This window comes from Falco rusticolus, chromosome 9, assembly GCF_015220075.1.
Source record: "Falco rusticolus isolate bFalRus1 chromosome 9, bFalRus1.pri, whole genome shotgun sequence".
NCBI lineage: Eukaryota > Metazoa > Chordata > Aves > Falconiformes > Falconidae > Falco > Falco rusticolus.
Window position 1 is genome coordinate 3,842,175 of NC_051195.1, and position 26,289 is coordinate 3,868,463.

At 38.8% G+C, this 26,289-nt stretch overlaps 1 protein-coding gene across 1 annotated transcript; it reads left to right on the forward strand.

Annotated features, from left to right (window-relative positions):
* On the forward strand, nucleotides 1-26,153 carry DHX32 (DEAH-box helicase 32 (putative)). Its single transcript, XM_037399818.1, has 11 exons — nucleotides 1-608; nucleotides 3,339-3,532; nucleotides 4,987-5,359; nucleotides 8,060-8,305; nucleotides 10,551-10,650; nucleotides 10,770-10,928; nucleotides 20,389-20,580; nucleotides 22,207-22,356; nucleotides 23,465-23,655; nucleotides 24,529-24,710; nucleotides 25,944-26,153. Exons 1-11 carry the CDS (start codon nucleotides 339-341, stop codon nucleotides 26,134-26,136), a joined length of 2,250 nt encoding a protein of 749 aa, XP_037255715.1. The 5' UTR covers nucleotides 1-338; the 3' UTR covers nucleotides 26,137-26,153.
* The last annotated feature ends 136 nt before the right edge of the window (nucleotides 26,154-26,289 follow it).

Consider the following 26,289-nt stretch of genomic DNA (forward strand, 5'->3'; position numbering starts at 1 on the left):
GCAAAGGCGCCGCTGGTATGCACCGTCAGCCTTGAACGCGCTCCCGTGGTGCAAAAGCTCCTCATCTTCTCTTAGCTATTTTAAAGAGTTTGGATGAGTTTTAAAATGTATTTTTCTAGGGGTTCATTGGGGTTATGAAACCTTGAAGTGTGACAAACAGACCCCAAAGGCTGGACCCCAAGACTGAGCTTTTAAACGGAAGAGCTGGGAAACACTAAATCCTGAAGCAAGCAGAAATGGATTCCTCGGGTTCAGGGGGCCCTGAGTGATCACTCAGTACACAAAGGGCTCCTGCTGTTACTGATCTGGTTTTGCTGGGAATAACATATGTAAGAAAAATGGAGTTTTTAAGCTTTTCTCCAGAGATCCACTGCTTTTCAGAATTACTTGACTGCAGCGATGGTGATGAAGAGGAAATACTAGTATGTGGAGAAGATTTCGAGCTCAATCCTTTTGATGGCTTGCCTTACTCTTCCCGTTATTATAAACTTATGAAAGAAAGAGAAGAACTTCCAGTATGGAAAGAGAAACACACTTTTATGGAAAGTTTGCTTCGTAATCAAATTGTGATTGTGTCAGGAGATGCTAAGACTGGCAAGAGCTCCCAGGTCAGTACAACATAGTTGGTTGGGGGTGTTAAAATTATTTTTAGACTATTTAATGTTGTACACTTTTCAGAGTTATTGTTACTCTTTTACTAATATTACACATTTTTAAAACAGAAAATTCTTTTTGCAATGGATTTACTATTCACAGCTGTTGCCCTTTGCTTATATTAGGCACATCAATATCTAGATTTATATTATACAAGTATATGGTTTCTGTTAGTAGCAGGCTGTTGCTATGATGAGTACCGCACGGTACTGCAATATAATAACATCCAGTTCTGAGGAGCTCAGCCGCGGTGTATGCACACAGTTGTGTTGAGTTTAGCAGTTCTCGGTGTAGAAACAAACGTGCAGCCATCTCTTGTAATCTGAGGTATTAAGGCCAGAAATGGAAAGTGAAATACAGAAGGTGAATAAAGATTAACGCAGCCAAATACAAATTTATATATATGCATGCATTTAAATAACTTTCTCCAAATATTCACAAACAACCAACACTTACCATACATTTGTCCATTACAAGCCATTTTTATGGGTTTGGTGATAACTTTTGGACTTCAGGGTAAGCTAGGCACTGAAGAATAACACTTCTCAGACTGTGGTTGCCATAAACAACTAACAAAAATCTCAAACCGCAACTTTTTATGTGCTAAACACTAAATCTAAAAATATCAAGCCCTTTCTGAACACTGAAGAGCACTCACATTAAATACTATAGTTTAAAATTCAGAACCAAAAATACAGACATAACCTTAGAAAAATTCTGTATAAAATGTTATTGTACCTACCAGTATAACACTGTAAAGTTTTGTTTTGCTTGTGTATCACAACATCACATCTCAACGTGAAAACCTATCAAAAATATATTTTCAAACATATTGCAGAATGTGTCGGCTAAAATCCTTCCCACTGACATTACTACTGGCTTCAGAGGCGCCAAGGCTAAGTGTAAAATACTTTAGGACTTCTTTCAGGTTGTTTCTGTTCTTTATCAATAAACCATTCCTTCTGCATTTGGCTGGCCACTATTTTGTTCATTTGGAGAATTTTATTGCCTTCTGCTTAATAATGACTGAACTAATCATTTGATCCTTTTTTTGTCCATCGTCACATTGAACACCCAGTGGAATTTTCGAACTCTGCAATGCCTGTACTGGACTCAATGCATATTCTTACTTGAAAAACATGTTTTGGTTCAGATTAGTGCTATACCAGGAGAGAAATACAGTGGATTTGCAGGCAGGTCATAAGAGAAGGTGGAAAAATGTTCTCAGGGAGTGAAGGACTGAAATCAGTAGGGCTGTTTCTTGGGCAGAATTAATGTTCTTTCCCTCACTTCAGCCAAAAGCAAATGCTTTTTCCAAGCATACACAAGTACTTCACCGATCTAATGTTAAAAGACGTCACTGAAGCTAAGATCTCAGTTGACTCTAAACATGCAAATATCCACTGGGACTATCAAATTCTGTTGCAATAAATCTGTAACGATCTAAGCCTGTTACAGTACTCTGTTACAGTAAACAGAGAAGAATTTCCAGTCAAGTGTTGTTTATGACTGGGTTAAGGAGGAAACTTTCCAGCAGGTAAAGCACGTAGGATAATTACTGTGGCAGTGCATCTCCTATCTACCAGAGGCTTTGATGCTGGACACTGCTAGTGATCACATATCGAACTCGGGTCATCATACTTCTCATTGGAAATTCCTATAAAAAGGATACACACCAACATGGTGACTGGAATAGGTTTTGATGTGCAAAGTGTTATATACATTACTGACTGTAATGTATATAAAACAAAATGTATAATAATAAACAGCTTGCTAAGAAATGTTAGATTTTTTAATTGCCCTTAAACAAGCTTAATAAGATGTAAAATGCTGCTAGCTGTTTTCTAAACATTTTTAGAAACATAAATAACTATGGAGAAATAAGTGATAGGTGGCTGATGCACCCAATTTATGTATGTTGAATAAATAAAGGGTTTGAAACCTAATACTTTCACTAAAATAATATTGATAATGTAACTTCACTTTCTCGTGCATTAACACTCATATTTTCTAGTGCTGCTTTTCGACTGTAAATATATAAATTAGAGAGCTACTGCATCAGTTTCTGGAGCAGTTCAGTTTCAGTTATCTTTGTTTACAGAGTAACTAATCTGAAATTATATCTATTTACTGGGGCATTTCAGTTTGAAATCATCTTCTTCCTGGGAGATGTTTCTCATGTTGAGCACCTGGATATGACATAGCAGGGGCAGGCGTACCACTACGCCAGCTGGGAAGCCCCTGGCAGCTGCACTAACGTTGTTGGCTCGATCAGCAGATGCTTAGGAATGACACTGCCAGTGGTACCCGCTCCCCAGAGGCCAGTTCTGACCCTCCTGCAACATACTCAAACTAGAGTATGAGTAATACTCATATATATACACTCAATATATACATATATACTCAATACTTATATATATATACTCAATACTTTCAGCTGAGAAATTCCCAGGTAAACCTTCTAGCCCGTGTCACTCCAGGTCTCAACTACTTCAGATATTCCAGGAGTTGACATTTGTCAAGGGAGATAATTTGGGTGTGAGGTACAGCTCATCCATCAGCAGGCAGACGGCAAGCAGCAGGTGCTCAGCTTGATTTAGTTCTGCCGCACTATTTCTTTCGCATTACAGTCTCTGCTAAATGTGTTAAACACCAAATACACCTGTTTTCTTACTTACCTCCAGGTTCCTCAGTGGTGCGCTGAGTATTGCCTCTCTGTCCACTACCAACACGGCGTAGTGGTATGCACGCAGGTGCACAAGCAGACAGCAGTGTGGCTGGCGCTGCGTGTCGCTGATGAAATGGATGTCAACGTTGGCCACGAAGTGGGCTACTTCATCCCATTTGAAAGCTGCTGTACAACAGAAACCATCCTGAGGTGTGTGTGTTTGGGTTTTAATGCCTTCAGACTAATTAGCTAGCTCACAGTTCTTTGCAAGGGCAAAAGTTTGCAGCCGGCAGCACTCCAGTCCTCAGCCCTTCATTGCAATGCTCCATTAATGTGGTCAGGACAGATGACCTAATAACTGGGGGGCGGGGAGGGACACCCATTGCTGGAATTGCAAAACATTTTTGCATACAGTATGAAAACAAAACCACCAACACTGCTCCCTAAAGTTGCATACGCTATTTTGAAATGCAGATTCTGGACATTTTGTGATCAATCAATAAGCTGCAAAAGGCTTGAAGGAGGTATTCTGTGCTAAGTTGTAGTGGAGATTTAAGTGGGCAGGGTTCTTGTCTGTGCCCAGCTTCATTAAGCACCTCAGGAACCTCCATGCCATTCTCCTTTTTCTTTTGTTTTCCAGTACAGGAGTGTTCATTACCATATGGGGATAATCTATCACAAAGTAAAGCTGGAATTTAAAAGCAATCAAAAATCATGGCTAGAAAAGGTTATATTCAGTAATAAGAAAAAAAAAAAGCATTTAGGAGGATTTTAAGAGCTAAGCAATGCACTTAATATATTAAATATAGGCAGGTGACAGCAGCAACACAGCAATTCAGATTTTGAACGTCTCTGAAAATTAGGAGAGTTATTTTCTCTGGTTCCTTAATATGGCAAGGAAAAACTATAAAATCTAGACCATAAGCCTTTTTCCCCCAGCCTCTGACTTCCAGCAGATACCCACCACTTCTGAAAATCATGTTCAACCACTCTTCTTTTTGCGTGTCCTTTCCCCTCTACGGAGAAGCCTGTAAACCTCATCCTATGGCACATCTTCCTGCAGCTGCTCCTGGTGTGAAAGGGAGGTGAATCCTATCGTCTCACACATCAAAACCTGGTTAAAGAACTCAACGTTCTGCTGAGCAACATAGGAAAAAATAGTATCTTTTTAAAAAAATGACAGTGGCAGGAACAGTAGGGATAAAAGCAAGGCAGGCCTTACGGCATGAGTTAATGTCTCATCTTGGTTGTGGCACTGCCTCACGTGTGCATGTATGTTTTCTTTTCTCATCTAAAAGTATTAGTTCCTAGCTCAAGAACTGATTACGGCATGCAATATGCTTAGATAGCTGGGAAGAGGGAAAGCAATATAAGTTATGATTTCAGGGCGGAAGTACTTCTCCTTTTGTCTAGAGCATCCTTTCAACCACAGAGACACTTAGTGTCATTGAATTACACTGAGTTTCTTCTAGCTCCTTAAAGAGGGATTTAAACACGTAGTTGAGACTGTAATACAGTCTACAAAATAGACTCTTTGCCCTTATCAAATCTTTCTTGTTAGAACGGAAAGAACCGAGCTGTCCCCAAGACCCTGAATTATTTTCTTACAATCAATACTGAATATTCCGAGAAACTTTGTAGAATTTTCTGTTTGTACGTTGCAGGTACTGTACAGATGATATGCTACAGAGGGAAATGATGTCTACACCTCTCCTGAACTGTTATGGTGTTATCATCTTGGATGACGTGCATGAAAGAACTGTTGCAACAGATGCGTTACTTGGCCTTCTTAAAGATGTCTTGCTATCAAGACCAGAACTGAGGCTGGTAATACTCACCGCACCTCATATGTCCAGCAGACTCCAGAATTATTATGGCAGCATCCCCGTGCTAAGGGTGGAAAACAAACACCGTGCTGAGGTTGTATACTCTTGCAGCATTCAGCAAGACCACTTTCTGTCTGCACTAAAACTGCTCTTTGAGATACACCATACGAAAGAGAAGGGCAACATTGTGATCTTTCTGGCATGTGAGCAAGTAAGTTATTAACTGATTCCAATATTTCTGATTTTAATCAAGAAACAACTTCCATCTGTGCTTTTATATGAGAGATATATATTTGATATATGTTATATCAAATTATATATATGATATATATATATATATAAAACATTATATATATCATAAATATATATATATATATATATACACACATACACTTAAGGCCAGTATCTAAGACACGAGACCCTGCCAATAGTTTTTGTCATTTCAGGTTCTTCCTACAAAAAAGTTACGGTATATGTAACACCGTAGTGTATATATATAGCATAAACTAATATGCTTAACGATCAGATTTTCTGTATGCTTAAAGAAAGGCTGCACGATGCAGAAGGGAGCGAAGGCTGTATACAGGGACAAGGGCCACAAGACGCGGGCAGTCAATACATTACAATCTGTGCTGGCATCGGGGATATCACACTTTGTTCCTGCAGAACAGGGACAACTAGAACACATGCCCGGTTTGCATAAACATCCTTATATGCGTGGATGTTTTTACCTTAAACCTGCCTACACGTTTTTTCCATTTGCATCTTCCTCTATAGCTAAAGCTTCCCAGTCATTTCTGTACACAATAGCAGGAGGCAAATGCCACTTCAGAGGTGCCGCCGATAACCCTGGGTTCTGCGTGGGCTTGGCTGTTCTAACTAGCGACATCTCTGAATCTTGGAGGACAGCAGTGATGCTCTAAATTCACTGCTGCCAGAATTGCACCATCAGGTCCTTTACAGCTGTCAAAGCAATCTACTCGTCAAATAAATATTTTAAGACTTGAAGTTATTATAAATTATAATTATTATTATTATTACTACTACTATCCTGGTAGTGATCTTCAACCTTCCACTTCATATCATTAAATCTGCTTTAGAACAACAAATTCACCTTAGTTGCTCCAGGAGACAATGACATTTCCCAAGCGGAGATAAATGACCATTTGATTGTACCGTTATATGTAATGTTTTTCTCTGTAAAAAGTGGGGTGGATATGTAACACTTCTAATAATGGTAATTATCAGTTGTAAACTTCATAGACACAAATTTTACAAATTACAAATTAATGAATTCTCTGTGTCAGTTCTCATATTTACCATAGAACATGTGAGAGAGAAAACACAGACTTCCAGTTTTAAAGGACTGGGAAAAAAGTTTCATTTCAGCTTGATTTTTTGACAAGTAATTCCCACACCATACTGAAATAATAATTCCTTGCTGGGAAGAAATTACTTAGTTTTCTCTCTCCAATGAACAAAACGCTCATCGCGGACTGTTACCACACAATTCACATCCTGTGCATCCTTGCCTAACTGTGATTTACTGTTTCATATCGCTAATGGCTCACTGTTCCCTAGTACTCAACTGTCCCTTAAACCGAACAGAAATATGAATAAACATGAAGATTTATGTGTTGTCTTGGTGCCAGCCTTTAGATGTCACTGTCGTATCTTTGTAAGACTTTTGATAGGATACTTTCAACCTATAACTACCATAAATGTAGTGTTGCTCTCAAATAGAAATTCAATCTGGTTTTTCCATTTTGAAAAGTGTTAGCTAATAAAAATGTTTTTGGAAAAAAAAAATCCCTTTCAAACTGAACAAGCCTATGAATGATGTTTGTGTACTTTAAAAAAAAAATAAATCAGTTCCAACACAAATTATTTTATATTTAAAAAAAAGACTAAAACAACAAAAAACCCCACCTTTTACAATTGATATTCAACGTCTGAATTTGTGAACTATTTTAAAGGTGATGTTCCATTAACAGAGCTAAGGGACATTTTATTGACTTAGTAAAGTCTTCATAGAGCTTATTAATCATTAGGGGAAAAAATTAAAACCTTTACAATACTTATATCTTCTTAAATATAATAATTAATGTAAAGTAGGGAGGTTTCCACATACTTTGATCTTTTTATGTATTGTAATGGGACTAAGAACATAACAGTAGTTTCCAAAGTGACCCAAATATAGGCTCTGCCGTTTCAGCCCTTCCAGCGATGGGGACATCAGGGAACGGAGTGGGGTGGCGCGGTGATTTGCCGCGCTCCGTTCCGTCTCCTGGGCACCCCTGCACATCGCACCCCTGCCAGCAGGGCAGGTCCCCCGTGGCCAGCCCCCATTTCCCAGGGGACACTGCCACTCAGGGCACCCCACGTGCATGACTTTGGTTCCAGCAGAAGAGAAAACTATTTGGGCACATCGCTGGGGCACCAGAGTATCTGCTACAGCTTTACCAGCCCTACACTCCCGACAAAAATGCACCAAACTGCTGATGCGGGAGCATCCTAGATGTCCCACATAAAGCTTAGTGACTGTTTCATAATTTCTCAGCCTTGCTATTCCTGTACTATATTCTTGCACATCTGTCTTCCCTTAGAGGATGGTTTGGATATGAATTAAGCAAGGAGGACTTTTTGAAAATTGTAGAAGAGGAAAAAGACATTTCAAATAACAGCCCAGCTTTTCCCTGGTCTATAGCTAGCAGATACAGTCAGGAAATTTTAATACATAGTTATGTTCCCTTTTCTCCCCTTAATTGTTAATCATGTAAGACTTAAATGTTGTTACAGTTTGATATGTAGTTAAAATTCATTTTAGAATTAAAAAGTTGTTTTAAAATTAAATATTGATAATTGGATTTCATATGAATGAAGAAAAAAGAAATCTTTCTCCTGATTACAGGAAATTGAAAAAGCTTACCAAATGATCAGACAGGAACAGGCTAATTTCAATCCTGACCTTGGAGAACTCATCCCAGTTCCTTTATACCCCACGAAACAAGACCTAATTCCCAAACCAAATCAAGACAAACAGAAATGCTGCAGAAAATACAGAAGAAAAGTGCTACTCACCACCAGCTTTGGAGAATCTTTGATTTGGATTAAAAATGTAACTTTTGTCATTGATGTCGGTGTTGAAAGAAGAAAGGTTAGTAAAGTTCACCAGATTCGGTATGCCAAACATGAACCATGCATGGAGGTTTTTCAGGGTGGGAGAAAGGGAAATGTACAGCTAATAGACTGATGCAAATGGTTTCTAAAGGATCAAATACTTTTCTATTCTTTTATGAGTCAGATTCTATAATATTTTTAACATTCAAATGAACAAAATTTAAATAACTTTCATGGACATCTCATGCGAAAACTAAGCAAGAAAACACAATTGCTTCCTACATTCAGTCAGAAAACAAAATCTTCACGTTTCTAAAACGAGATGAACACTCCCAGCTGGAACTGCCACTCCTTGGGGCACCAAACCAATGACATCTCATTTGCAAACTATAGCTCCCCTTAGTTTTGGCCTATCCATCATAATTATCTCTTCAGTACCTTACAGACAGAGCAAAATACAATCACTTCTTGGCTACCTATTGGCAGATTACCTGGTTTAGTAGATTAACCTCATCATTTCTTTAACAATTTAGTGATCAGTGTAATGTCACAGATCGTATAACGCCAAGGAATGCTCACACAGGGAACCACTCCTTTCTAAAGCCGCTTATGCTCCTTCCGGATACATGCCTCTATCCAAGCGCCTCAAAATGCTGCAATTTATCAAATCAGTCCTTGACCCTTTAAAGTTCAAAGTATGTCCTCAGCTCTTGTTTTCCACCCCATCCTGGGAAGGACTAGTGCAGCTGCAAAAAATACCTCGTTTCTTTCATTCACACAAAACTGATGTCCTAAAGAATGAGTAACTCTGTAGGAACAAGTCATTGCACGAATTGGAAGGCTGCACTACTACAGGTTTTGAAACTGTCCTATGTGTTTTGCTAGTCAAAATAAATATTCCAGTTAATAGGCAAAAGAAACAATGTAACGCAGTTTCTTTATATAATCCAGAATGGAATCACCAAAATCGAAGTGTTCCTAAAATTTTGGATTGGAGATCATCAGTCCTGATTAGCCCTGAAAGCAGTTCAGGCAAATGCTTGGAGACTACCACCACCTTTCATTTTCGTCTTAAGAAGTGTGTCTAACACTGCCATTTTTAAAGGATCCCATTTGGGGGGTTTAAACTAACTCAGCCTCAAGTTAAAGGGGAAAAAAGGAAAAAGGTCATACTGTTGTGTGAAATGAATAAAAGCCTAAAAGCAGTTTGCAATTAGACCATGCCTAACAACTTATTTCTGAAACTGCAGTTGTCTTGGATGATGGAAATGAACCTCACGTCCATGGTATTCTGAAGCCCAAAGTAAAATTCAGTCCTCCCAGACTTCTGTGAATCAGAAATATGAAGCAACGGGAAAAAAATCAGTTTCAACACAGTCCTGATGGCCATCAATTCACCTCTGTCAGTTATGCAGTTTTGACCCTTTAATTCAATGATTTTGTCCTAACACCTGAAGTTTAGTCCTCTCATACTCATTCCGCAGCACCTCAAATTCCCATTCAGTCTCTAGAGCTGGAAGTCAGCCTCATAGAGGCAAAGTTTTGTGCAGAACAAAATCCCACCTAAGTCTTGCATAAATATATATTGCATAAATAATAAATTTACCCCGAGGAAAATAAATTTGTCCCCTTCACATTTTACCTTCTGTATTAAAACCCTGCTTAAAGCAGACAAAGTCAATTCAGATGGCGTGGCTAGAAAATCGCCTTATCCAGACGTTGTATGTCTTGTCATATACTACAGAAGCTTATGGACATCATCTGGTCGTCAGAACAGCGAGTGAATCAGCTCCTCTATTTAATCAAAATAAAGTAGAATTAAAAAAAAATATATAATGGGGCATTCTACATCTTTAATACAGTCCTTATCTCCTGTACTGAACTGACAGTTTTCAGTATTAAGACAAAAATCTCAAGTTACAGAAAAAAATGTTATCAGACATTGCTGGGATTCTGTCATTGGAAGAAATAAATAATCTTTTTTGATGCTTTTTCTTGGTGATACCACAGATGTGCATTTTTTGTTTTAGTGATGTACATTTCTGGAGAAAAAGACATTTATCTTGGAGTATTCATACTGAGTTATTGCCAATTGCGTCTGTCAATTTATCAAAGCGCTGACTGGTCTTATTTCCAAGCTGGTGAAATACATAGTATAAAAAGCAATGAAACTGTTACTATACTTTCTGTAAAATGACCTAGACAAAGATTCAACACAGACCATTAATATTTTTGTAGTCTTCACTTACTTATCTGATGCTTAATATCTCTTTCATTTAAAGGTGTACAATCCTAGAATCAGAGCAGACTCTGTTATAACGCAGCCTATCAGCAAAAGTCAAGCAGAGATGCATAAACAAATTCTGGGCATGTCTTCATCAGGTAGAATTATTAGCTCAAAATTTAAATCCACTAGTTTAAATTATTAATAGAAGCAGTGTGGCAATGCAAAAAAAAAATAATTAAAATAAAAAAGGTAATTTTCCTGAAATCTCTTCCAGGAAAACTGTTTTGCTTGTATCCTGAAGAATTTACACACAAAGAAATGAAACCACATCTAACAGCCAAAATCCAGGAATCAAACCTCACTAGCATGGTTCTCTTCCTGAAAAGGATGGATATAGCAGGCTTCGGACACTGTGACTTCATAAGCAGGCCAGGTAATGATGATGCACCAATTTTCCATGTCTTTATTATTATTTTTGCTGTTATTGAAAGATTTTGTCCTGGTTTTTACAGTACTGTTTTTTATTAAAGTACTTGTAATAACACTGCCACTGCTTTTACCACTTACCGTCTAGAACAGTTCCCAGTGCAATAGCTGCACTTAGAGAACGGGTATCACGTAGGAACTGTTTGCTCTGAAAAAGACCATAAAGTATCTGAACGGAATTGGGGAGAAAAAAGAAATTAAAAAAAAATAAACTGATATTCCAAATATCTTCTCATCTAGGTTTCATATTATCTTCCTGGAACCCACCAAGAAAATGTGTGTCTCATTGTACAAGGCATTGTACAGATATCTAACAAAATATATTCCTTTATTCAAAAGTTTACAACCTAAATAAACTACCGTTGTTACCTAGGAGGTATATTTGGAGGAAATCAGCTTTCGACTTATCCTCCAGCATCTCCCACCTCGAATTTACAATAAGCTGTTACTTAAGGACAAATAAACCTGAATAAACTTTCAAAGCTAGACAGGGAATATTCCAAATTTTGAGGTAAGAGTGTGAAGAAAGTTATTCTTTCTTTTTTATTATTTTCCTGAATCCATGTTTTAGGGCTTTTTGTATAGAAGGATATTTCCCTCTGTTCTGACCAACCACAAAACCCAAGCACCACTGCAAATTCTGCTTTTGACGTAAAACCAGTCCAAGTGAGGGAAATAGCACTGATTTCACTGGTTTGGGGATCCTGTGACCTACTGCTAGCTTCATTTGTGGTAATTTTCCAGTGCAAACAGAAAGTATCTCTATATTATCCTCCCTTTCCTCACACACTAAACAAAATTAGAATGATTGCTTAACGTCTATGTGTTGTGCGCTGTAATTAATCAGTAACAAAGCGTTTAACTCCCACTGTTGGTTGTGTGATAGATTGTCAGTGGCGTTTTCAAGTAGAATTTCAGCTGCTTTTCCCTTGTCTGCCTGTTTAACAGAACCATGCCTGAAAGAAAAGTGAAAAAACATTGCCAGTCTGAGCAGTAACTAATGCAAGACTGATGAGAATCAGAGCATTTTGGCCTCGCGAGTGTCACCTCTTGTGTTGAATCTAGGAAACCTTCATAGAAAATGGTTATGGAATATAGCTGGCTTCCACTCAAATTTAGAAAGTATTTTATAAAAAATAATAATAATTTAAAAAAAAATAATCTAAAATGTACCAGTGCTTTTACTGGATATGAAGAAAGTTGTTCTTGAACTGTAGAATGAATTAGTGAAGTTACATTAGGCAAAGCACTTGGTATTTTAAGGGTTTAAAGGCAGAATGGAGGCGGTTGGTATTCAGAGAGAATGAAATGCTAGAGGCATTTAAGGATTTCACAGGTGCAGGAATTCTAAGTTTTATCTGTATTTTTGAGATAATACAGCTGAAGAAAGCATCTTGCTGATGTGTACAAAATTGTAAAGGTATTTGATGAATGCATCAGCTTTACTTGGATGGGCATCAAATAAGAAAAAAATTTTGCTAACTAGATCAAATGTGCAAGGTCAAGGTCGGGAAAACTTTGAGGAATTATTGAAACAGTGCAAGGAGCTGTTTGAAAAAAAGAAGAAATCCCCCAAATGCTGCAGGGGGTCCACTGAAAGGAGATGAGAAAGGTTGCACAATTTTTGGTGTCCTTCACATCTTAAGGTCCCACACAAGTAAACATTTGAAACAGTGCTTTAATTGTCTAGCACAGCTCTTCCCTTACCCTGGGACAGATCATGTGTTGGCTTTCTTTGCCTTGGGGCTTTCTTCTTCCCCACTTCTGAGTAGGCGACATACTTCTTTCCTACTCACACTTAAGTTATATCCCTGCTGTAATCCTCCAGAGATGACTATAAAGCTCACGCTATCAGAAAATACAGATAGTTTGAAGTACCTGGTGTGAAATACATGTGCCTGAAAGAAACAGGAATACTGAAGTAAGCAAATTTCTAAGGGGAGTTAGATATTGTATTTCACTAACTTACAGAATGCAAAACGTGTCAAGCTTTCAGGCACATAAAATCTTCTTTTGGGCTCTTCACCCTCCCAAGAGCTTTGGGGCAATGATCTCAGCCTGTGAAAGCCCAAGCTTTCTCATTCTGTGCCAAGACAGACCCAACCTGCCGCATACCCTCAATGGCACCGAGGTCTCCCATGGCTAAGGAAGCACAACATCCTCCAGCAGAAGCAGAGACTGACCCTAAAGTCACACCACAGAGTCCCTCCTGCCCAGCTCCAAATACCTCTGATCCTCAGCTAAAGGGGAGCCCTGAAGCTTTTTGGTTGCTAGTCACAGGGTCAAATGGAGGTTACAATTTTCTGGATGACATACTGCAGGAGAGTGTTGCAGAGAGGCAAAGAGAAGAGCCATCAGAGATGGAAAGCATCCTCTCTCGAGCAAAGAGATTATAGCTTTCCAACAAGGCTTCACTGCCTTTGCTGGAGTCCCTTTAGTTCCATAAGCATTCTGAAACCTGAAGTGATGGAGACGGCTGAGGACGAGGGATCTCTGGGGTGGCAGACCAACCTAAGCGAAAAAGTTGAGCAACAAAGCTCACAAAACAAGTAGTGTGGGGGTTTTGACTCGAAGAAAACTCCTGGGCACAACAGTTCTTATTCCCATCTATTACCAATACATACAAAGGCAGTTTGCCCACCCTCGACCAGACGTGGCACAAGACCAACTGGACCAAAGCAATGCCCCGCAAACCAGCAAACAAAAGGACAAGGCTCTATTTCTCTATGTTCTCATTCGACCTGGCCAAACCCAGTGCTGCTCAGAACAGAGAGAGACTAAAAGACACAAACAGCCTTGCTATTTCTCTCCAGCATGGTTTGTCCTGGGCTTGACTATTCCAAGCCCCTTCACCAACCTGGACCTGATTTGCCTGTAACGGGAGTGAACACACCGCAGCATCTCCCACGGGCCACACGCACCACACGTGCTGCAGGCTCTCCTATGCACCGTTTCGGTTCAGCTAACGTTCTCAAATTTTCTTCGCCGTTGAAACAGATGGAGGCTTTGGGAATTTTTTCAATCCAAGGTGAATTTTTCTTAAACAAAATAATGTTTTCACTGAGATGACAGAGTAACGTATGGACATGTGGTGAATAAACAAATCAAAAGTACACCAAAATGTATAGCCAGATTTCAAAGAGTACTTCAGTCCATTCCCTGTACATGACATAGAGAACATATAGCAGATAAGTAAAGAAACAAAAATTACATCAGTAAAACATTGTATTTCTGCTCAGCAGCAATGTGCACAAGTTGGGTTTTTTTCTGCTGCTCTGAGGAAAAATAAAAGCCTGGATTAACTCTGACTCATTACTGCATTATGAAAGCAACAAACATGTCAGGCTTACAGCTGTTGCATTTAATTCACGCTATAATCGAGATGAGTAAATGCAGCAGACTTGTTACCCTTTTTAGAATTCATGAGCCATATGAAAATGTATTTGGCACTGCAGTTCTGAAGTGCATTATTTGAATTCCTGTGCCACTATAATAGGGATGTGTTTACATTTTTATCGGTTAATCAGCTCGATCTTTACTGTGTTATATAATGGGACAAAAAAACTCCTTTCCCACGGAGTGCAGCAACATTACGTATTTTTGTAGATCACTGGAAGATCCCTATTTAAACTATGCAAATCAGTATAAAGATGAAGCCGTGTACAATTTCCATAAGAAATCAAGGTGAAAGCAGTTTGCAGATTCTGCGTTCATGCAGAATTACCATAAAAAAATTCAGATTAGAATGTTTGCTGATGGGCATGCATACCGTGACATTTGAGAGCTATGCTCATATAACCTCGCTGATAGTGTATTTCTAGAATCTCCATAATCACAAAGTTGTATAAATGCATGTAATTTCAAATTGTTTCAGAAGCAACATTTGTTTGCATATTTTTTCATTAGAAGCAGACTGTCAAAGACAGAAACTCAATGTGCCACACAAGGTCTGCTCAGCTGAGATCACTTCATGGCAGATTCATTATATTAAGTCCACTTGCCGATTCTTTGATGTTTTAATTTCTGAACTTCATCGATTAAATAGCATTATGTATCTTTTAATGAAAAGCTTTCTGATAGAATAGACACAGTCACATACTTCATAGTCTGTACTGCATAAATCAGTGGAAAAGCATAAAAGGAATTGGAGGAGGTAAGGACCAGACAGCAGAAGAATAAACAGAGGAAGCAAAGGGCAGACTGGACAATCTGACCCTTAGCGGCAGTCCCGTATTCGTGGGACTCAGAGCAGTATGCACAGCCCACGAACTGAGCACACACTGCACTGAGCGTAGCCAGTCGTTTAGAATAGGGAGCTGGAATCACAAAGGGCATCCCAAACAGGAGGAGGAGCCCAGTTCTGCTGAAGCTGCACTACTCTCATGCCATGTAACAACAAAAACCAAAGGGATTAAAAGCATTTTTATGCCATTATACAGTATTCATTTAATTACACTGTTTGTAGGTGTAGACACGTGTTGCACAGTCACGTAACGTGCTTTGAGGATGACACAAAGCAGACAGAAAACTGACTTCACTGAAGAATCGGCGCTGCCCCCGGTGTGCGGATACTACTGTGTGTGTCTGTGTTCGTAAAGGTCAGCCGGAGCTGGTGTACCTGTGGGCAGGACGGCACCGCAGGGACCATCACCAATCCACGTGGAGCAGTGAGGCAGCAGCGTGAGGAGGAACAGCAAGACGGCAAAGTATGACCTTGGAAAAGTAATTTTGAATGATCGACTATAATATCAAAATAATACTTACAGAATAGGTGGCTTCAGACCATGACAGACTCATAAAAGATCCTACCTCGTAACTTACACGGAGGAAAAGACAAGATGAAACCTGCACACAGAAGCTTGTCCTTGCAGAAGGAAAACGTCTGCATAATTTGAAGAAAATTTGGCACTAGATTTCTCTGTATCTTCAGTTTGCTATCCAAGGAGCGATGTTAAAGAACAGTAACAGAAAATGCCATTCCCCAGAACCGTTATCCCTGCAGTAATTACTCTGGCAGTTCCTCATGCTGTTAAGCCTAACAGAAGCTGGAAAAGCTTGCGGTTTGCCAGGCAGTGAATCAGCTCTTTAAAGACAACAAGCCTTCACCTGACATTCATGTCAGCTCTAACTTTATGGCAATTACATCCATGGAAAGAAAGGATCTATCAAGAAAAGTATTTTACATACTCAGCATTTTCACAGAGTAGGAGGCCAGAACGCAAGACCTTTAGATCCTCCAGATAAGCATGATATAGTAGTTAAATGGACTATTAAAAATCACGGCATTTATGTTTCATCCCTCTCTCTAACATTCTCTTATTACAGAACTTTGGGCAACTTGCTAAATCACTTGCTTCCTTAATGCAAAAAGCATAATATTTTAAGATTTATTTTATCACACCTTACGCACTGCAGTTTCAGCCACATAGGATGTGATACTGAAAAGATTAAAGGCGCAGCTACCTTTAGAAACATAAACTTACTCTGCTTGTGTCAAAGTTACAAAAAACTGGGAAACAAAAAATATCATTTTAAGTCAGTTGAAACTCTCAGGTAAATGATTTCAGTGCTAACAATAACATTTAGTTACATATTTGTTTTATGATCAAAAGTAAAAACCATATTTATATAAAACTGGTCAGATTTCCTGAAACAAGTCCAGAGCAACCCAGCCTTCAGTAGTCAAAGAACGCAGGCAAGGGAAAGAAAATATCAGATTAGGAAATACCTTTCAAACTTGCAGGGGTGTGACAGTTTCTCGTTGAAAGCACAGGACACATCACGAGATCTTCTTTTTAACTCTGCTCCTGTGAACGCAGCAGTCAAGTCACAAAGCCGTGTGGTTTGCCTCAATGGCAGCGGTAGCTAGCATTGGCGAGCAGCCCTAAAAGTAATGACGCTTGCTTGCTAAAAATCATTATAAAAAAGTATGAGTTTCTGTTTCTTAAAGAAGAGCTTTCCATATCTAAAAACGTATACTATTTTTGCTTTATCATAGTTTTTATTTAAATAGGAAACATACCATAAAGAACACTCAAATGAGCATTTTCTGTTCTTACAATGTTTTTTTATTGATTATGTGACTCAATCTGAAAGCCTGTATCTGAAAGCCCTAGGCTACCTTTTATTTTTCATTGGGTAGTTTGGTTTTTTTAGTTTGATTTTTGGGTTTTGGGTGGGGTTGGTTTTTTTGTTACACTGTTCCTTCACCTGCTCTAATCTACCTTTACTATCCTCTCCTTTCTGGCACCATAAACCTCCAGAAGTCGTCTTTTTTTTTTTTTTTTTTGTGGTAACACTGATAGCAAAATAGGAAAGTAATTTCTGTTTATAAATCTCAAAGCAACTAACTCTAGTGCATAAAAATGCAAATTACTGATGCTATCAGGGGATTGAAATTGACTGCCATATAACCATATATTTTGTAAGTTCTAGCACAAGCTACTTTGTTGATTTCTGGAAATTAGCTTTCCATGATTTCCGAGCAATTACTGTGTGCCTGAATGACCATTTCACTCTCCCTGTATTTTCAATCACTGATATCTATTTCCTGTCACTGACTCTCATTCTTCATCAGCTGTTCCTTTTAATTTCTTTAAGCTTCCTAAGCATTTTCTCCTCAGCTTTTGCAAGGGCTCAGCTTTTATCCCATATGTCTGATAACAAGTGTCTCTAGAGGGAAACCCCCCATGTACAGGCAGAGATACGAACTCTAATGCTGAAATAAAACAGGTCCACAGATTTAACAGGAATTTGCAGACCTCTGAGAGAACATCTATGAAAACTAACAGGAAGTGTTTTAAAATTAAGTGAAGTCACACTAACAGATTTACACACTGGAGAAGTTCTGTAAAAGCTCGTGTAAGAGGTATTAATAATAAACCATTTTTTCCCCTTCAGACATTAGTAAAGGGTTAAAACCAACAGGTGCTTGCTTGTTTCCCATTTTACTTTTTTCTTTACTTCGTTATAACCCGTTAATTACAGAGTGACAGTAATAAACTAACAGTTCACTGCCAACAAAGTAAAAACCCAAACTCAAAGATTTTCCTGCAGGACGACGGCAGGGTGCCTGAAGCGTGATGGTACAGCTGAAAGGGAAGCCCGCGCCCTAGAGGCTTGCTTGGCTTTTAATCCTCACGATGCAAAAGTAGCTTGCCAGCCACAGGGTCCCCTCCATAATGAATTACAGCAAGAAATTATTTTTAGTCATCTATTAATGAAGATGCAAGAACAAATATACACCCTGACGGTGTGAGTCGTTGTGCTTGTGTTTTATTTGTCGGGGGTGGTGGGGTAGTGGTGGTGTTATTTATTTATTTAGAGAATTTTTTTTTATTTATTTAGAGATATATTTTTTTTTTTTACATTGGTATTCAAACTGACAGCAGCCCACGGAAGACTGAAGAACTGCCCGTGCAGCCATTCCCTTCCCCGCGCTGGGTATGCTTGGCGGGGGGTGAGGCCAAGTCCTGCTGAAGTGGAATTTTTGCCACCAACTTCATTAGGACTAGAATGTAACTTGTTATCCATGAAACAGAGAGAAACAACCAAACAGTTCCTTAAACTGGAATAAGGAGAAAGTCGCTGCAGTGACAGGAGAGTGGTTAGGAATGTAAGTGAACTGGCACTCAGAAAATAGATTGACCATTACAACAAGGCCTGGAATAGAAATCTCCCTTTGGAGAGAGCTGGGAGGAAAGAACCTTCACAATTCAAGAGTTTCCAAATTTCCCCCTTTCTTTCATGCTCTAACAATTACTTTTTGGAGAGTGCAGGCTGGACAACTTCTACTCAGCTTTCAGGTTCATCCTCTCTAGCCCCACAGCTATAGCCACCACGTTTGCACATAAAGGACTTCTATGCTTGTTTTGCCAAAGGGAACTGCTTCCACCAACAGCAGATTTCCTACACATATGCTCAAGTTCTCACTTTAACTACTGATTTCCTTAATCCTGTCCTTTCAGGACATTTAATTTTTTTTTTTAATCACCACAGCTGTGAGGGTTTGAATTCATCACACCATCCTTTCAGCAGAGCAAAGTGTCACAGAGAAAACTTAAGACTATTTTTTTCAAAATCTGAAAAAAATGTCAGAATAATGCTTTACAGTTTTCTGGAACCTTCAGAAGAAAAAGCAGTCAATAAAAGGACTATGGTTTATGTAAGCTGTCTTCCACCGCCTCTGATACAGAAAAGTAAGAGAAAAATAGTGTGGGGGGGAAAGAAAACAGTAAAGGAGAAAGCAAGATAGTTAATGAGAAAGGAGAGTCTCTGTCAAACTCCCTCGTTACTTACTCCCATCCAGCTAAAAGGTTCAGAAGAGCTACAACAAATGCCACCTTTTAGTCTATCAAGAAATAACTGATGAGACGTAATGACAACTGGTGAACATGGTGGATTTGTGCCCATGTGTATATATTGTGGGTTGTCGATTTCATTCATCCTCATCCACAAAAGAGGAAGACATACCTATACCTTGTGGAGGTACTACTTATAGCATATTAACATGCCATTGATCAAAACTGAGTTAACTGAACAACTAACTGAATTAATTGTTGATACTCCAGCAGCCTTCAGCAAAAGCACATGCAGACCACTTTAGCCTGAAAGCTCAGCGCACAGCATACGCAGAAGCAACATCCCTACCAAACACTCTGGGCTGGCCTCCGCCTGCGTTTGTCTAAGACAGAAAAGCCACCACTTCAGTCTTCGTTCTCCTCTGCTTGCGCTGTTCAGATCCCCCGTCTTAAACACGAGACTGTAATTCCTGATTTCTTCATGTTTGCCTCTGTTCAACCCACCTCACACTCATGCTTCCTGCTCACTGTGTGGCCCAAAGTCACTTCTTTCCTACTTTCCCAAATTAGACTCTCAGCTTACCTAATTACCTGCCTGTATTCACTCATCATTTTTTCTGCCTCACTGTTCTCATTTCTACCCATGGAGGTTGTGAGGTTATACAGAGGTTAGAACCTACAATAAGGGAAAACAACGTTGAAATCTGTGTCGTGAAAGTCAATCGCTAGGGAGACATGTGCTCATATGTTTCCATTTTAATTATGACATTATGAAAAAACATGTAAAATAATAATTTTTTTTTTAAAAGACAACCAAGAGAACTTTGATTACCTGCAAGAATGGTAAGACAGCTCCAACTTCTGTAAATACTTGTCTTTTGTTCATAAACCTCTTTCCTAGAGCTGTTGTGTATCTCTCAGCACCCCACAAATGTGACCACCCCTCATCTATTACTTTTTCTTCTTACTCATTTACTCAAATGACAGAAGCTGACTTCTATGAATTTCACACAGGAAATATACAACTGAAATATTATAACGAGAATTCAGACATTCATTTATGTGTAGCTGTTCTCAAGAATTTGAATTATCTTTCCTTTTTATTAGCTCCTGAAAGCCTGATGCAAGCTTTGGAAGATCTCGATTATCTAGCAGCCCTGGATAATGATGGAAACCTTTCTGAATTTGGAATTATTATGTCAGAATTTCCCCTGGATCCACAACTGTCAAAGTCAATTCTGGCTTCGTGTGAATTTGAGTGTGTTGATGAAATGCTCACCATTGCAGCCATGGTAACAGGTACTCATAGATAATGTCTTACTGCATTTCTTGTGCCACCTGCCAAGTCCACATAAACCTTTTCGAAGACTATTCCCAAGGGCAACCCAAAGGCAAACTTTTGTTATTCACATCCTGAGTATTTCAAGTAAATTAGTATCTTTGGCTGTTTAAGTCTTGATTTTACACATGCAATGAAACACAAGTAATGAACTTGTAAGTAGCACTCCATTTCCATGCTTCAGCTGCCCCACTGGCTTCCAACCTTTAGTCAGAAATCATACACTGAACATCCCTTCAAAATTAACTTTCTTATCTTGTATTCTGTACGTTTGCTACAGACTGGAGCAGCAAATTAGGGGAAGTTCTAATTATAAACAATACTGAACCGGTGACCTACATAAGAATCACATTGTGATCTTGTTTCTCCATTCAAATACTTTTTGAAAATAACCTAACCTTAAGTATCCATACCATTCTGTCCTGACGGATCACTCTGCTCCTACATGGCACTGTAAGACAAACCAGCTGGCCCCAAAGACTGGACACATGATGGCTGGAGCAAGAACATTTACATTAAAAGGTTGTTAACTATAAAACCGCTTTCATTGATGTGACAGAACTTTCAAACCAACGCATAAATCCGATACTTAAAACTTATTCACTCTGCAAAAGCTGCTGTTGGAATCTTAATACATCAAAGATGCACAAAATCAAAGATTTTGGGATAACTGAGAGGAGGGCAACTCCAGAAGTTCAAAGAGAAAATAATGATGCTGACCTCTCAGGATCCCACCAGATAATGCAGGGCAGGGCTAGACTTGCATCCCTTCAGGTCTCAGCGTTACACAGTGATGTTGGCTCCAGCAATATTTAGCTGTCCCACCCCTCTCTGGAGCAGCCTATGCTACTGGTTTTCTGGGATAACCCTAATACAGAACCAATGCTTGAAAGCTATCTGCTCAACAGCCGCCGTCTGGCACGGCATTGCTGTGCTCTGCCCAGAGGCAATATCCTCAGGCTTAGAAATCGGTGAGGAGCCGAGGACAGCAAGCTGCGTTAGTAGTTGTCCTTATAGTACAACTTGGGTTTATGACTCAGCTGGCTTGATTTTTAACAGGGGGCCTAAACTTGTGATAAAATTGTTAAGTACATACAACAAATATAAACGATGGAGCAGAGGCACACACCAGTTTTTTTTAAAAAAGCTCAGCCATCTCGCAAGACACAATTATGTTGCACAGTACCACAACAGAAGTAAAACGCAGCGCAAGGCACAAATTTCAACATATAGAGGCAAATTAAGGCATTACAGCCACAGATTTGGTTTCTTTCTATACTAAAGAAACCATATGCTTGGGTTCTGGATAAATTGGATCATGCCATTATAAAGCATTTTTGGCATCAGTCTAGGAGAAAGTTTTTCATCTTCTTTTGTGTTTACAGCACATTAACTAAAGGAGAGACTGAAAGGACATCCACATAAATAAAACCTTAGCAAATGCAATAGATTCAGTCCTTCACCAGCAATCCAACACTGAAGATGAAAGGGAACTGAGGAAGGAAAACAACAAAAATACCAGTGGAGTTACTATTTGTGCCTGCATCTGCATGTCTTAATAACCCCTGGCTTGATTTTTTTCTAAGCTCCCAATTGCTTCTTACACGCACCTCCTGGAACAGAAGAGATTGCTCTTACTTGCTGGCGAAAATTCTCACACCCTGCAGGAGATCACTTTACACTTATCAATGTCTTCAACGCCTTCAAGGAAGTCAGTGCAAACTCCGCAAGCCAATGTAAGTGTACCCATACCAGACAAAATGAAGCACACTAAACAATCTGGAAAAAAAAAAAATTAAAAAAATTCTGAACAGTCATTACTAGCATTTATTTCATAAGCCCTTTTTGAATGATTCCTTCTAGATTTGCTAATTTGCAGGGAGAAACCAGAGATAGCAGCCATTGCAAATATTAGTTTTAGTTTATTAACCAATTAAAAATGACCTAGGATAGCACACCTCATCCAACAAGGGGACATAAGCGCCGTTAAAATTGTCATTGAAGGGACATTTACAAAAACGTAGTGATGGTGCCCCCTGTAAGAGCACTTCATCCAGGTTTAAGATGTGAAACAACATAAACTGTTGAGGAGGGACTCCACTCCCCCAGCAGCCTAACAATTCTGTTTTTCTCATAGCTGTCAACTAAAAGGGAAGTTTAAAGGAAAATACTGAAAGTAGCGAAGTTCACATTTACAGGAAACCAAATAAAAGCAAGAGGACTGCACTGCAAACAGAAGCTCTTCACAGCACTTTCCTGTGCTCAGAACACCTTGCTCAGGCTCATTTAGACTGAGTCCAGTATTTAAGAGAGTGGAGTGATAAATTCACACATACTGAGTAAAAACTTAGGACGGGACAGTGGGATTATTCCCCGTTCAGTCATGCTGAGTGCTAAAGCGAGGTCCAAGAAAACCTGTCCTTTACCAGCATACAGAATCGTTGTGTGATTGTAAACACTTGTGACTCCACTTCTACATCCTAGTCAAATCCAGAAATAAAGTCTGAAAATAGAGCTGCTACTCATTCTATTTGAAGCTATTACTTTTTACAGACCAAATAAGGGATTTCGAATATTTTTTATTCGGAAAGACAGGGTTAAAATTCTTTAAAACTAAGTAAGGATATCGAGTATTACCCACTCACTTTACAAGCAACATCAGTGAGCCTAAGCTGTCCACATGGCTCTTGCTATCAGAATTTTGGACAGCCTTGATGCAGCTACTCGTTCCAAAATGTTTTTAATCTATTGCACCAAAGAGCATTTTACAGAGCAGTGTATCTGTGGCTAGCACCTATCAGTAAGACTTTGCTTTAAGCCAAAATACTTTTTTTTCCTCCACAGACTACAGTAATGAGAAATGGTGTCGTGATTATTTTCTAAGCTGTTCTGCACTGAGGATGGCACAAATTATCAGAGCTGAACTAGTAGAGATTATGAAGCGTATTGAACTTCCCATTTCAGAACCGGACTTTGGATCCAACGAAAATATACTAAGCATTAAGAAATCTCTCTTATCTGGTTACTTTATGCACGTAAGGAAAATTATTGTGGTTTCATCTTACTGCATTGCTGAGTTATACAGAATGCTTTCAGAGAACGCAAGTTAGGTAGTGAAATCTCTTGATCATCAGAAAGGACAAAAGCCATTTTTCCACAGTGTAACAAACACTTCTGCCAATTCCAATCTTCTCCCTGTGCTTCAGCTATCACAGCATGACGTTCATACACCTCACTGCAAGAGGAGAACTGTCAATATGCCTTTCACTCAAAGAGCTCTTTTTACCTCAAAACACTCTTTAACTTGTAATATTCTCTCAAGACGTTATTTCCTTTTTGAAGATGTTTTTATGAAAATACCCTGGAAACAAAAGAACTCACTTCTTGAATATGTTTAGGTATACCATAATACACAGCTTTCTCCATCTCAACCAAATGAGGTACTCTTAACTGTAACTGTAAACACAAACAAGAAAGATTAATTTATTCCCACTTGAAAACATGCCTTGCTTCATACCACTATGTTCCTCCTAAATACAAGAATGACCCCTCCAAACTGCCCTACTTCAAGTGCCATGCCACACACTGCATTTTAAACTCTTAGAGTTCTTTAAAACTTGTTTTCACAGAGACCCTCCAAAGCCAAGTTCAGATACTTACCCTATAAGCCTGTCCTCATTTGTTGCAAACCGTTTCCTTTCAAATATACAGATCAACATTTTCTTCAAGCCTCATTTCATAGTATCCAGTCCCTAGCTTTCCCACAGAAATTTAGGCTCTCCCGTTGAAAGTATCTGAATGCAAATTTAACTTCTGGTTTTAATATAATAGGCAAACACTGATCTATGCATCTTGTACATTCAATTAAGTAACGGATAATTCTTTGCTTGCTTTTTTTTTTTTTTTAGATTGCTCGTGATGTAGATGGCTCAGGTAACTACTTAATGTTAACACACAGACAAGTGGCCCAGCTTCATCCTTTCTCATCATACTATAACACCAGAAGGATTCCTGAGTGGGTTTTATTCCATGAATTTAGTATATCAGAAAACAATTCCATCAGAGTCGTATCAGAGATATCACCCGATCTGTAAGTTAACAACAATGAAACTGTTTCATCACTCACACCTCTATCACAAAAGTATTAAGTCACAAAGAGGGTAAGGATATGTATGTACATTTGCAGCAATGCCTGGAGAAGGAAAAGATGACCAGAGTTGATTTTATCTCTGTCATAAAAAATAGCTGTCTTCTGGTTCTGTTGAGAATACATTCCAAACACAACTCACTCACTCTAGGCACAGATGTGGGTTTGAAAAAAAATAACCAGTAAAATAGGCATAAAAGGAAAGGTCAATCTTCATACCTAGTCAAGCAAGAGTTGGCATCACTGAAGGGGGAAGAAATTGTTGCTTTTCACACTTTTTATATAGTGAAAACACGTGGCATAGATTTTCTTTCTTGCCAGTATTCTTCTGTCACTGTGTTTAGCTTTGCTTAATTTTCATTGAGAACACTCACTGTGTTACAGCTCAATTATTAAAAAAAGGGAAGAACTGTGATCTCACGCCCTTACTACTCTCTTCCTGCAAAACAAAACATCGAAAATCAGGCTTCTGTAGTTCCTAATGTGTGCTGATCTGCTCAGGGACTGAAGTCAGTCTCAATGTCTGCCATGTAATTGTAACAAATTCATCCATTGAAAACACACCCTGTAAGTTGCTTAAGTTTCTTAAAAAGTAAAATATACGGGGGGGGTGGGGGGGGGGGCGGGGCGGTCAAGGAAGAATTAATGCAGCAGTGTACCCATACATTAAATTTAGCTGAAAATTTCTTTGTTCCCTGAAAACCTATTTTCCAGTACATCTTTTTCTTCAAATGTTTTATGTACCCTGCCAGCTAAATCATTCCATGGCAACTGTTTATGGATTCAACAAAAGACTACAGTCTTCCTTCTGCAGCAATCTCTTTACACCAAGAGTATACATTTCACTGTCCTATCTTTTCTATTTCCAATCTTTATAAGAAAGCCTTTTTCATAATTCTATTGAACCTGAAGAATTGCTAATGCAATCGGTGGCATTGAGAATTGAACTACAATCCCCTGAATTACAGACCGAGTACCTTAAGCGCAAGACTACTGAAGGCACAAACTACTACGACATCTTGCAGAGAGTTTTGGTTTTCGGTTGAAATACCAACTTTGTAGCTGTATGCATCAGCATGTGGCTGATGTCTTCTGTACAAGCCTGGAAATAGCTATTCAAGCATTTCAAATTTCAATTAAAAAAATGATAATGTATTTGTCTTATTTTCTCACCAGATTCATGGAGCTGGTACCTCAGTATTATTTTAGCAATCTTCCACCTAGTGAAAGTAAGGATATTCTGCAGGAAGTGATCAAACACTTGTCACCTGTTTCAGCCATGAAGGAGGAACAGAAAACTAATGACGACAACAAAGAAAATGAAAAATCTCTCCAAACTCCCACTGAACACAGATGTATTATTCAGTGATTTTAGACTGAACTATCATAGAAATAAAAGCATTATATGCAATATACATCCTCATCTTAACCCATGTAATTATTTAGAACTTTCAACATAAACCTATTTAACAGAAGAAACTCAGAAAAAGCACTTTTCTTAACAAAAGGAGTTGCATGCATT